Below are 12,320 nucleotides of genomic sequence, written 5' to 3'. Positions count from 1 at the left end.
ATCAATTTAAATTGGTTGGATCTGCAGATGTAGCGCTGAATAGCTCTCATATATATATTTTTGTGGCGCTACCGCTATCGGGCGCACCACGAGCCACCTCACACTTGACCGAACTCGACTACTCAACCCAATCATCAGTTTGTTCAGCCTACCACCACCCCTCGATACTGCTCCCATCGGCATCAAAAAGAAAACCTTCGCATTGATCGGTCGCTGATTCCTTAGACCTAAGTCGCCCAAATAAAGTCGGACCCTGGTTTCCCCTGACACGGAGGGGGTCCCACTTGGAAGCGGCAGCGGCAGACTTTCGGTCTACCCACGCGCGATCTCTTTTCCCTCCTCCACGCAGACAATTCATGTCCCCTGCGAGCGGCACGCAGTTTGGCCTCGGTTTGTGAAAAGGAGGATCCCACGCCTTCTCGTTCTGCCCATCTGGGTTCCTCGTTGATCGTCCTTCCTCCGTCCTTCCTCAATTGCTATCTTTGACCTCATGTCCGCACCCGAGGGCTTGACTCGCCGCCGAGGCGGCGGTCGAGCTGGCGGCGCAGACGAGAATGATGACAGCCGTGTGGCATCCCCTATTTCGAGAAATGGCTCTGCGATGGACAACCGCGGCCCCGAGACCTCGTTCACCAGCGCCGAGAACGGTCACAAGATCGCATTCGATCCTCGCGACCTTAGCGAAACTCAAGAGCGCAGCAAGCAACCTAAGCTGACTCTGATGGAGGAAGTACTATTGCTGGGCTTGAAAGATAAGCAGGTGAGTCTTGTTCAACACCCGCAGCCTTGGACTTGCTCCCGCCCCCTCTGTCCTTCAGATTGCTGACGTTGCGCCTCTCCGCTATGGTAGGGCTACCTGTCCTTCTGGAATGAGAACATTTCCTACGCTCTGAGAGGATGTATCGTGATTGAACTTGCGCTCCGTGGTCGGATAGCCATGCAGAAGGACTCCTCGCGCAGGCGATTTCCCCTTGCCGACCGCGTGATTGAGGTCGTCGACGACACATTGACTGGGGAGGTCTTGCTGGACGAGACACTGAAGATGATGAAGTCGAGCGAGAAGATGAGCGTGAACTCATGGATTGATCTGCTCAGCGGTATGTGGATGTTGATCTTTTGCAATTGCTATTCCCACCTTGGTGGACCCCATAAAGTAACTGCCCCCACTAACCTCTCGATTTACGCCGTAGGAGAGACATGGAACCTAATGAAGATTGGCTACCAATTGAAACAAGTGCGCGAGCGATTGGCGAAAGGCCTTGTCGACAAAGGCATTCTGCGAACCGAAAAACGAAACTTCCTCCTCTTCGACATGGCTACCCACCCCGTCGCCGACAGTGGCGCTAAGGAAGACCTCCACCGCCGTGTACGCAACGTCTGCAGCAGTCGGACGGTTATCCTTCCTCCTTCCCAATGGCTTCCTGAAGAATCAGAGTTCCGCTTCCTTCGAACTATCACAATGGTTTGTGCTGCATACGCTGCCAATGTTTTGGAGAATGCTCTGGTCACCATGAGCCACGAGGCCCGTGAAAGGGCATTTGCTCAGGTGGATGAGCTACTTGCCGAGTACTCTCAATGGCCATTTGCTCGACGAACTGGCGGAGGCCAGGCTATCGGTGCCAATTTAGCGCAGGCTATCAATGATGAAGTGAACGCCAAAGACCGAGAGCTGCAAATGGAGGTATGGTTATATCCCAGGTCGGAAGATCTCGACCACAAATACTGACATTGCCTACTAGATTGTCGCTGCGTGCTTGAGCGTATTCACCAGACTTGATTCCTTACTCTAAGCGGGTCACCCGCATTGATCTTAATACAACGTTTCTTTTCTCATGTCCGCTCTTCATTTTCCAGCTTCACCCATGACCTTGTCTCCACGCCACCTCTTCGGACTCGGTTTTTTTTCTCTCTCTTCTTCTTGCTCATGTAGCTCGTTATCATGTGGGTTTGGAAACCTGGCAAAGCGTCTTGTGATCTTATACGGCTGAAAATTCATTTCTTGTATTCGAATATATTACCCATCTTGATCGTTTTGCCGCCTAATCGCTTTTTGGTTACCCGTTCTTCTGTTAGAAATGGATCGTGCTTACGAACCAATAACTAGGCATATTACGACTTTCTAATATCTCTTAGGGGGGTTCCGTTCAGCTTGAACTGATTCGAACAACTACTGAAACCACTAACGCCAGACGCAATACATCACTTTACAGAGCTCCATAGCTGATCCTCACGCTCATCATGACTCCGCGTCTTGCTCCAGCAGCTCCAGCAGCTCCTGAGTCCAATAATTTCGCTGCGTTAAGCAGGTCGACATTGACCTCCTCCCGACCTGTAACTGTTCCGTCTTCGACCAACTCGGCAATTCTACCCATTGCCTTGCCGTCTGGACTGACGGGCACAAACTGGCTCTTTAGCCTTCGCTTCCTCCTCCCCAGCGGGTCTGAGCCCATTGTGTCCGCTGGCATCTGTGCTGGCCAAGGATCTACAGCCGTCAAGACTGTGCCTTCATCTCTGACAATGGCATGGGCTTGCCGAAATGCCTCACCACCGATGCAGTCCAGAACTATATCCACGGCTTCCCAACGCCGTTCTCGGAACATTGCCCCGAAATCACATTCATCGCTTGTGGGCAAATCCGGAATGATAAGCACTTCGTCGACATTCCACCAAGTCCGTATAGCAGCCTCTTCGGTAGGTGTGCATGTCACACAGATCCATGGCGGCAAATAGTCCTGCGGGAAGAGCTTCTCAGCCCGGAGCAGCTCTACCGCAATCCGTCCAATCTCATTATCCCGAACATTCGTTACAACGACCCGCAACTGCTCGCTCTTTTTCTTCTTGATTCCATTCCCATTGTGCCCTCCTGGAGTGCTTCCAAGGCTCACTCGCCGCATATTTGCCCAGCTCAGCTTGCGCTCAGCACCACTCGGTCCGCCAGTGGAACCATTACCGTTGTCCCCATTCGCATACCCATTCATGACTGCATTCCCGCTCGCAGTGCTCGATGCCCGCCCACTGCCGCTTGACGTGCTGCTCCGATTCGAGTTCACCCCAATGAGATGCCCAATGCTAGCCCGCGCTGTACTAGCCCAGCTATGCTTTCTCCCATTATTCGCCGCAGAGCCGTTAGCATGACCATTGGTACTTGGGATCATTCCACTCCCTCTCTGGCTCCCATACTGCTGCGAACTCCGATTTGTATGGCCATTACCATACCCATACCCATACAGCGCCTCATGGTTGGCCCCTTTCAAATTCTCATACCCCCGATTCCTTGCCACAGCGTCCGGATCAAGCCCCGCATACTTGAACAGTGCCTGCCACGCCGTCAGTGCTGGCAGCGCCAGTGCTGCAGCTTTCGACGCACTGATATTGCGGGGCTTAAGCGTGATCTCGCCCTCGTACGCAATGACGTAGTCCGCCGCCGCCCCGTCACGCGTGTAGCTCAGCACGCCGAAGACCACGTCGCCGACATGGAAGCGCGGGCCGAGTGGCCGGTCTGGGTCCTGGTGCGGAGTGGTAACGACCGTGCCGCAGGTGCTGTGCAGCGGGATCTTGGGCGTGTTGTTCTTGGGGTTCAGGGTCTGCGCGAGCCGGATTTCGTCGTGGCAGAACGCGGCTGTTTGCACTTTGATCAGATACTGGTCATCTGTGGGCGTGGGCGTTGGATACGTGGTGTCGAGCATGAGGCCTGTGCCTGTGTCGACGTCTTGTGAGACTGTACTAATGGTTGTCCCAGGTGATGGGGTCTCCTCGAGGCTCTCCATATCCATTGAGTTGGAGGGGGAGTAGTAGAGAGCTCTCATTACGGAGGGGATGTATGCTGTTGACGGGTCGGAGTAGGAGGAGAATTTTGTTGATTTCATTTTTGGGCGATTGATGTGCTTGTATTGGTGGATTTGAGGGAGGTTGCAGGAATGAAGAGTTTTGGATAGGATAGATTTGCTGGCCTGGGTCTTTGCCTCTGCTCTTAGGAGATCGGTTTATGAGTGGCGCCGTGTAGTTCGAGCACATTTTCTAATCTTGACGTATGGCTAGGAGAACTTTGCCACAAGGTGCATCTTGTCGCAATCCATTTCCCACCGTATGTGTCAACAGGAGGGCGACAGTAGGTTGAATTATCCGAACGTCTTCAATATATATCATCAGGAGACTTCAATTTAAGTGTGATAATATTGGATTAGATGAAAGACGGTGTGGCTCGAGTACCTAACATTAGTTATCCACATTTAACTATGCACAGCGGGATTCAATCCCGGCTACTTCCTACCTTCCACTTCCGACATGATCTAAAACTGGGAACTCAGCATCAATAATCTCCGCAAAACTATATATACACAAGCCCAAGATCAACCCACTCAAAGGACTTGCTCCTCCATTCCTAGGTTATCAACAAAGTCATACAACTCAACCGGATCCTCAAAGACAGTCCACAAACCCGTGGGCACGCCCTTAAACGCCTCTTCAAAGCGCTCTGGTTTATTATGCTCTTCCATATGCGCCACGTCAGTTACCTTCCGGATGGCAATCGCATGGATCCACTCCGGATACCGCCGATACATCTCTGCATAGGCCTCGGGGTCCTTCTGGGTCGAGTCTCCGATGCACAGCACCCGCCGCTGCGGAAAGTTGCGGTGGATCTTTTCCATCCGATCCGTCTTGTACTCCTGGGTCTTCTCCGTGAACGATTTGATAAGCCCGCTGATGTCCATCCACGAGTAGTCCCGCAGAACGAGCGTGCCGGCGCAGTAGTTCTCGTTCAAGAAGCTGTGCAGGAATGGGTACAGGTTGTACGGGGAGGCGGAGAGGTAGAACCATGTTGGTTTTAGCTCGCGGTGCACGTACTTGTAGAATTCCGGCATTCCCTTGATTGGGGCGGGCTCCTCAGCGAATGTTGTTCGCAAGATGCCGGTCGGTTCGCGGGTCATTGTTCGTTTGATGGTGTCGTCGATGTCGGAGACGACGAGCCAGCCCTCGGGCGCAGCGAAGTAGGTTTTCATGGACGAGTGGGCGTTCTCGAATGATTGCGCCTGTGACGCAATGTATGTTTGGTCGTGAAGGCTCTCGTTTGAGCCTAACTCGACTACTTGGCTGATTATGCCGTTGCGGTCTGACGGGCCGAGCGAATGGGACTGGGCTTTGTCTTGAATTGTGATGTCCATCGTAATTGTCCGACCCGGTGAGACTTGATCCAAAAATGGCTGCACGCGCTTTTCGATGCGTTGGCGAGTCTCTTCGTCGGCGCCGCCGACAGCGCCGTCGATACCTAGCTGGTCTGCGATCGTGGCGACAAACTTGCCCACATCTTTACGGCCCTGGCTTTCAAATATACAAGCGACCACCTCAGCACGCCATGCCGTCGAATGTGCTTGGTCAGGCTTTGGACTGGCCGGAATACTAGACTGGTAGGCAGTGTTGTCAAATAGCCAGACCGTGTTTGTTTGCGGGTCCGCTGGATTAGCGATAGGATTCTTAGAGCCGAGGATCGACGACATGAATTTCATGAACGTGGATCCTCGTCGCTCTGGGCCCGACGTGGGCGTAGTAGGTGTCGACGGAGTCGAAGGCGTAGATGATTCTTCCACTTCAGCCTGTTGATCTTTGGGGTCTCGTGTGTTTGTTTTGGCATCAGGAGCCGTCGACACGGGCGGCTGGCCGTGAGCCATGATGGAGGACCAGTCTCCTTTTGCAAGGGGAGAAGCTTTCTAAGTTTAAGCAATATGGAACTTCTCAAGTCCTTCAGGGGAACTAAATAAAGCGATCGCCGCGGATTCCGTGCAGGTGTCAGAAGAACGTGGTTTTATCAGGGGCTTTGCCGATCAATATAGGATCGGCCCTTTAGCGCCTCGGTTGGTTATCGTCCAACTTCCCCCGCCTGATTCGCACGCCTCAGCTAACTTCAGCTAATGCTTGGACGCTGCACTTCCAAGGGCCTACCGGGCGCAGCGGACACATCGATTTCGTCATTTGCCCACGTCAGGTGGCGATGCTTGTAGCCTCGTTGTTGTTTCTAGGAGCCATGACTGCCTTGAAGGGGACATGGTTTGTTGTCCTGCTTTGGGTGGGGTCTGTGGTACAGACTGACCAGTTTCTCTGAAAACTTGTTCGATTTCGTTGAAATAGAGGCCTGTCGGTGCACTAGTGTATACGGACTTGGGAGCTATGTGTGCGTGGGCACCTGAGATGGATGCATCTGTATGTGCACGTGAGTCGATTGAAGAGGACTATCCGACTCAGTCTCCGGTCGTTTTCGATTAGCATTTATCACTAGTCCCTCTGCTGTTTTCCGTGCGGGTTGGGGCTATTGCTCTGTATACTCAAACGCCTTCAAGTCATCTGCAACTTCGCCACCTGGGCATGTCGCCGCCAAAGCTAAAGATAAACATCTGTACTAGCACTTCATGTTTTCGAGCCGTAAAGTTCCATACTTATGTTTGGATTTTTATCAGCACAACATAGCTTCCAAAATTTGGGATCTTGGGTTGGACCTCCCGTTAGCCGTGAGATCTGGTGACACATGTGGTACATGGCGCCGAGTTTAACCACCCAAGATTATCCTAGTAACCCTGGTATGGAACTTCAACTTGAAATTGCCCGTAGTTCAACGGTTATACCTCATTCTCAAGAAACCTTGCCTCTATCGTTGGATGGCATTAATGGAGGTTATAACAAATTACTATAGAACTCCGAGCTAGCACCAGCTGAGACGCAGAGCCTTGGTCTGGTGTGGGTTGTATATGAACGATACACTAGGTAGCAAATTTTGACCTTCATGGCTTTGATTGGGTGTAGCTTGGCCAGTTCCACCCATCTCCAGCAAATTCCACCAGGATCGACTTTCATGACTTTTCCGCCAGATACTAGCAGAAAAATTTTGCTGGTTTTGTATTTTCTCTTCTTACAACTACTCGACCTCATGGTGTCGTTTACTGTCATAGAACGTGACACTCATCTCTAGCAAAATTCACCAGGATCGAATTCCACGATTTATTCGCTAGATCGTTAATAAATGAAGATGACGGACTTGGTCCACATTATAGAGTGTCAACGGACATACACCCTGGCTTGTATACCTGAGAGGCTCATCAAGCCATCGCGGAAAACAGCAGATGTTATGCTTATGATGTCACAAACCCGCCCGCGATGATTGGCCCACATGAGTTGACCCCCGCGTCCACCACCGCTTCTCCCCTTTGCTTCTCCCCACCTTGCAGAGAACCTCACCACTGGCATGGCTGACAAACAATCTCGGGAAGGCTCTGATGCCTCGCTCACTTTCCCTGAAAATGATGCTGGGACAGCTTCACCCCGTTCCAGCACGGACTCGCGCTCCTCCAACCGCACGTCGCTCCGCATCACCGGCTTACCCACGCATCAACATCGCCAGAGCTTGAGCGAAAGCTTGCGGGGCCCTTTGGCTTCTCCACGCGCCCGCCGGCAGCCATCCCTCACCCAGTCTGCCGTCCAAAGCCTTATCGACAACCCCCCGCCGCCCAAAAATGCTGACCCCGCCTTCATGGGCCGTGATTGGCGCCATATTGCAATCAGTGAGCTCGTCAGCCCGGACGACCTCCATTGGGTTGAGATGGATACGGGGATTGAAGAAGCTACCAATGTAAGTGCTCTATGCAAGGCTGTTGTACGGCAATTTGATTGCGCCCCGCGGACTGATCCACTTGCAGGTAATGATTGACTCTGGGATCAGCGTGTTGCTTATCCGCGAGACTCCCCAAGATAATGCTGCAATTGCTACCTTTGACTATTCCGATCTAAACACGTATCTCCTCCTGGCTGCCGGCTTGATTCTCCCCGGAGAAGGACAGCGCGCATCATACGATGAATTAGCCCGCAAGGCTCGCGACGGGGAGAAGATCTCAATCCGAGACGTGAAGAACATGGGATTGGAGAAGGAGCCTTTGACTACACTACCAGCTACCGCGAATGTGCTTGCAGCAGTCGAGACATTTGGTGGTGGAGTCCACCGAGTAGTTGTGACGAAGGAGGACCGGCACGAGGTGGTTGGCATCTTCAGCCAGTTCCGTCTGGTCAAATTCCTGTGGGAAAATGGGCGCAGCTTCCCCGTTCTCGAAGAGCTATACCCGCAGTCACTACGTGATTTATCGATTGGCTCGCAGAATGTCATCTCCATTAAGTAAGTGGATCTCAACCCGCAGAACAATACCTTTTGTTGACCATGTATATCTGGATAGCGGCGACAAGCCCCTTAGCGAAGCTCTGCAGACCATGAACAGTGAGGGCGTGTCTTCACTTGTTGTCGTTGATAATCACTTCAATGTGATCGGAAATATTTCAACCACAGATGTCAAGGTATGAAGGAATCTATTGCACTTAAGAGACTGATATACTAATGGCTGCTAGCTTCTTACCCGATCATCTTCCCCTCCCGCTGCTTCAAAATACCTGCACCCATTTCATCTCCGTCATTCTATCAACCAGAGGCTTGATCGAGGGCAAGGATTCTTTCCCTGTCTTCCATGTGAATCCGACTTCGACCCTTGCGCATACGGTCGCGAAGATTGTCGCGACGAAATCACATCGGTATGTAACCATGTACTTCAATGGGAAGTACGAAATTATTACTGACTGCTTGTTAGGCTTTGGGTCACGGATCCCATGTCTCCCTCGTCATCAGGGCCTCCAACGCCTTCTCAGTCTTCCACTCACGTTCCTCTGGGGACGACGCCTCTGAATGTAGCTGCAACCCCCACTCTCTCCCCGCCCGCATCTCCGCATCCTCTTTCTGCCCCTCAAACTCCTTTGGCTCTCCCGCATCTTCCAACTCCTCCCCAGCCGGCTGTTCTCGCCCACTCGGCAGGCAGCGGTGTCGTGCCACCGATGTCACCATCGATTCCTGCTTCAGCGCTCCCTGGCGCGCGCTTGTCGGGACGACTAGTAGGCGTGGTGAGCCTGACTGATATTTTGAACCTCCACGCACGCGCTAGTGGTCTGAGCCCTGCAGACCCGGCTGAAAGTCGCCGACGCCGACGAAGCAGCAGCTCGTCAAGCTTGAGCGTTCGTCGCAGTGGAGAGGTCGGCCGTGAGCTATTCAGCCGAGGCTTGTAGGCTTGTACGAGTGGCTCTCAACAAGGCAAATAGACAAAATATGGACTATATGAGACTTGGGCGCCGAAACATCATGATTGTACGATGACTTACGCTAACCTCAATCTCCTCTCTCTTCCCTCATCCACCCCCCCCCCCAAACCAACATATCGTATGTCGTCCGTTGCGAACCAACCTAGGAATTGGGAAATTTCCGCTCCCTACTACTCACTTGTTCATAGTCGACATGAACCCGTGACCTCGAGTGAACGAATACCCCCATGTTGCCCAGCCCAAGAGAACCCAGCGAGCAGATCTTGCCTATTGAGGAAATGGTGCTTTTGGTCAATATTCGCGTTGTGCTCATCCACATGCTTTTATCGTTTGTCATGTCCAACTAAAGGCAGTGACATCATCTCATTCATAGCGAATCCAAGCAATACAACAATCAGTGATGAAATCGACCTTTTTCCCTTTTAGATATACTGTACACCATGGTAATTGGCCTCGACGGCCGTGTCAAAGCGCATGGAGACGCGCAACATTAGCCCCCACCAGCTAAGCACTCCCAAGTTTCGCATAAACAGGGAATCTGCCAAATAACCGCCAAGCCATGTCAACTTGTGTGGCGTCCGTCATGAGTGGCCCGGCAGTACGGTAGAACCTGTCCCCAGCGCGCTCTTGAAAGTCTATCCTGACGCGAAGGCTTGCCCCATGCGCTTAAATGGCTATACCGTTGCGCCAGATAACGGCCTTCCGAAGTACTTGATAGGCCGCAGAGGACTGTGAACCACAACCCAAGCTCTCAACGTGAATCTCTCGGCTAGAAGAGATACGAGGAGAATCGACCTGGTCTAGCCCAACGACCACAAAACACGGAAAGCGGGAAAGCCACCGCACAAGAACCCCTCGATGAATTGCGGTCCATGTCGATTTTCCCTATACTTCGATCGCCCATCTGAGCCGTGCCACTTAACCCACCAACGGGAGTCACATCCGGACTCCATTCGCCACGCAGGACCTCTCCCGGATAAAGATCCCCTCGATCGATCTCCCAGACTTGCACTGTGGATAGAGTTTGACCCCACGGCCTCGCCTTACAGCAGCCACTTGAGTCAGGCCTCCGTCGATCACCTCATACGGAACCTGCATGGAGCATAAGCCGACATGGCGAGTCCCGTGGGTCTAGGCCCCGCATAGTCACGGCATCGACAGTGATCGGAGTCGCCGAGCTTATTTTTCGTTCCCTCTTGCGTGCCAGATCGCCGGAAACGGCATGTTGCGATCGCTATCTATGGCTCGGGCGCTTCGGCTAGGGCGTACCTGGGCTACTGGCTTTCCTGGGCCTCGGTATTGGTTCCTGAGGGTCGCGGTTGCTGGGTAAGGGCCCTTCAGAGGCTGGATAAAGTGGTATTGCGGGTAGGCTGGATTTTTGTTTATGCTATATCCTCGAGGGGGGGGAGGGGATGTGATTTGGAATGGTGAAGATTGGGGAACTGGTTCGTTCCGATGCGGTAGCTGTCAACAGAGCTTCCCTTGGTAAGAAGTCGATGGGCGTGTCAGGATAAGGGTATGTCAGTGTCGATCTAGAGCAGTCCTGAGGCTCCCCCTCCATTCTCCACTGCACGGTCAGCCCGGGAAGGAGGGCGATGGGAGGGCGATTTCCGCACTCGAATGCGGTAGGTTTCCGGGGTAGCTTGATGTTGCCGAGGCTCTGCGTTCTGCTGGGCGTTGAGTCTAGGTTAGCCCTTTTGCGATCACTCCACTGCGATACGCCTGGTTCGACCCACAGTTCGCGGGAGAGATCTCCAGTGGCCCGCTAGGGAAATGCACCATCCTCTGCGTGTGTAATGCCTGGATTTTGGAATAGGAGCGTGAGCGCCTTCAAACCTTCCAAGTCGTATCTGGGATTGCGAACCTTGCGACCCTCTTCTGAAAACAAGGATCGAAGGGGGCAAGGGGAGGGGAGGGGAAGGGGGCGGGGTTATGACTTAATCTTGGAAGAGATAGCCCTTATTTCAGGGCCGAGATAGCGCAATGGGGCAGGGGGGTCTGTGATACGCAGCTTAGCCTACGGATCTTTTGGCCGTGCGATAGGGACACTCGGGAGTATCTTCGGGGGAACAATAGACTTTCGCAACCGCCGAAGCCACAACCACGAGGCCACAATAGGAAAACAAGGATGGCGGGTTCTTGCAGCATGCATATGCACTTTGCTTGAGCAGTTCTAGACCCGTGATGGCGCGTCATGCTGTGGTGATAAGTAAGGCCTCCCATAGGTGCCGGGGAAATCGGGAGCGTTGTGATCAGCCTTGCAGCGCAGGGCAGGGCTAAGCTGACTAACTTGTCCAGTCAACTAGGGGTGTGCTTCCAAGGTTGGCGTAGTCCCATTACGACTGAAGTCATCCTATGCCGAGGTCGACTCAGGAGCTGAAGGGAGATCCCGTCAGACGAGCCAAGGTGCCTGTTCAATCCCCCCATACTGGTACCTTTGATATCGCCAACCCGGCCCCTATCACCAGTACTTCCCAACCGGGAAAGTGCCCAATGATCAGCGTGGACGTGCACACGGGGGGCCACATTCCGGGTCCCCCTTCAAGCGATTTCCCAAGGATCGGCTCGACAGCAGCGCCTGCCATCCACGGTTCAGGGCGGGTGCCAGTGGACGTGAGTGCGCTAGACTGTTTCCGGACAAGCGCGGGAGCTGCAACCTTATCCCCACACTGCTGAGGGAAAGAAGCAAGTCCGATCAGAGACCAGAGCGCAGAATTAGAATATGAGAGAAATTCTACACGGGATTGGTTATGATGCCATGGGGGGAAGGGCCAAAGCAAGATAAGAAAAGGGAAATGCCCGTCGAGCGGAGTGGACGCTGCAGAGCAGATCTATACGAGCACAGACCAACGCATGAATAATGAATCCACCTTGCCTCGTCCAGCCACAAGCTTCCCCTCCTCCAACCGTCGCCGATCACATCTCAATCCAGCTCATTTTTAGCTCGATCGCCCGATCTTTCCGATTGGAAACTTCCCCCCCCCCCTCCAAGCTCGGACTTTGTGAAGTCACAGGCCGCAGCTTATCCCCCCCCACTCTTTCCCTTCCTTTCACCCCTCACGGTATACTAAACCCACCCAAGCCTGGACATACGCACCAGTCATGTACGAGCAAGAAGTCACTGGCCTGCAAAGCCAAGCTTGGCTTGATTCTTCTCCCCCTCGAAACCTAATGCAAGCGAGCCCCGCGTTCAGCCAAGAAAT

At 53.1% G+C, this 12,320-nt stretch overlaps 4 protein-coding genes across 4 annotated transcripts; 2 read left to right on the top strand and 2 right to left on the bottom strand.

Annotated features, from left to right (window-relative positions):
- Positions 1–490: 490 nt before the first annotated feature.
- N7468_002919 (GOLPH3/VPS74 family protein) lies at positions 491–1,790 on the top strand (the record flags this gene model as incomplete). The annotated part of the gene is made up of 4 exons (XM_058472216.1): positions 491–760; positions 851–1,097; positions 1,155–1,681; positions 1,740–1,790. The coding sequence occupies 4 exons, from the start codon at positions 491–493 to the stop codon at positions 1,788–1,790; spliced, it is 1,095 nt and encodes a 364-aa protein (XP_058331219.1).
- A 414-nt stretch (positions 1,791–2,204) lies between these two features.
- Positions 2,205–4,286, bottom strand: N7468_002918 (Alcohol dehydrogenase superfamily zinc-type; the record flags this gene model as incomplete). The annotated part of the gene is made up of 2 exons (XM_058472215.1): positions 2,205–3,967; positions 4,271–4,286. The coding sequence occupies 2 exons, from the start codon at positions 4,284–4,286 to the stop codon at positions 2,205–2,207; spliced, it is 1,779 nt and encodes a 592-aa protein (XP_058331218.1).
- Positions 4,287–4,358: 72 nt separating this feature from the next.
- Positions 4,359–5,666, bottom strand: N7468_002917 (phosphatidate phosphatase App1 family protein; the record flags this gene model as incomplete). Its single annotated transcript, XM_058472214.1, has 1 exon — positions 4,359–5,666. The coding sequence occupies one exon, from the start codon at positions 5,664–5,666 to the stop codon at positions 4,359–4,361; it is 1,308 nt and encodes a 435-aa protein (XP_058331217.1).
- A 1,565-nt stretch (positions 5,667–7,231) lies between these two features.
- N7468_002916 (Protein sds23) lies at positions 7,232–9,084 on the top strand (the record flags this gene model as incomplete). The annotated part of the gene is made up of 4 exons (XM_058472213.1): positions 7,232–7,615; positions 7,683–8,152; positions 8,380–8,559; positions 8,616–9,084. 4 exons carry the CDS (start codon positions 7,232–7,234, stop codon positions 9,082–9,084), a joined length of 1,503 nt encoding a protein of 500 aa, XP_058331216.1.
- Positions 9,085–12,320: the final 3,236 nt, after the last annotated feature.

Source organism: Penicillium chermesinum, assembly GCF_028974085.1.
Source record: "Penicillium chermesinum strain IBT 19713 chromosome Unknown utg000003l:1.0-5111272.0:1.0-5115320.0, whole genome shotgun sequence".
In the NCBI taxonomy this organism is placed as follows: Eukaryota; Fungi; Ascomycota; class Eurotiomycetes; order Eurotiales; family Aspergillaceae; genus Penicillium; species Penicillium chermesinum.
Note: the sequence above shows the minus strand (reverse complement) of the source record. Positions and strands in the feature narration are given on the sequence as shown.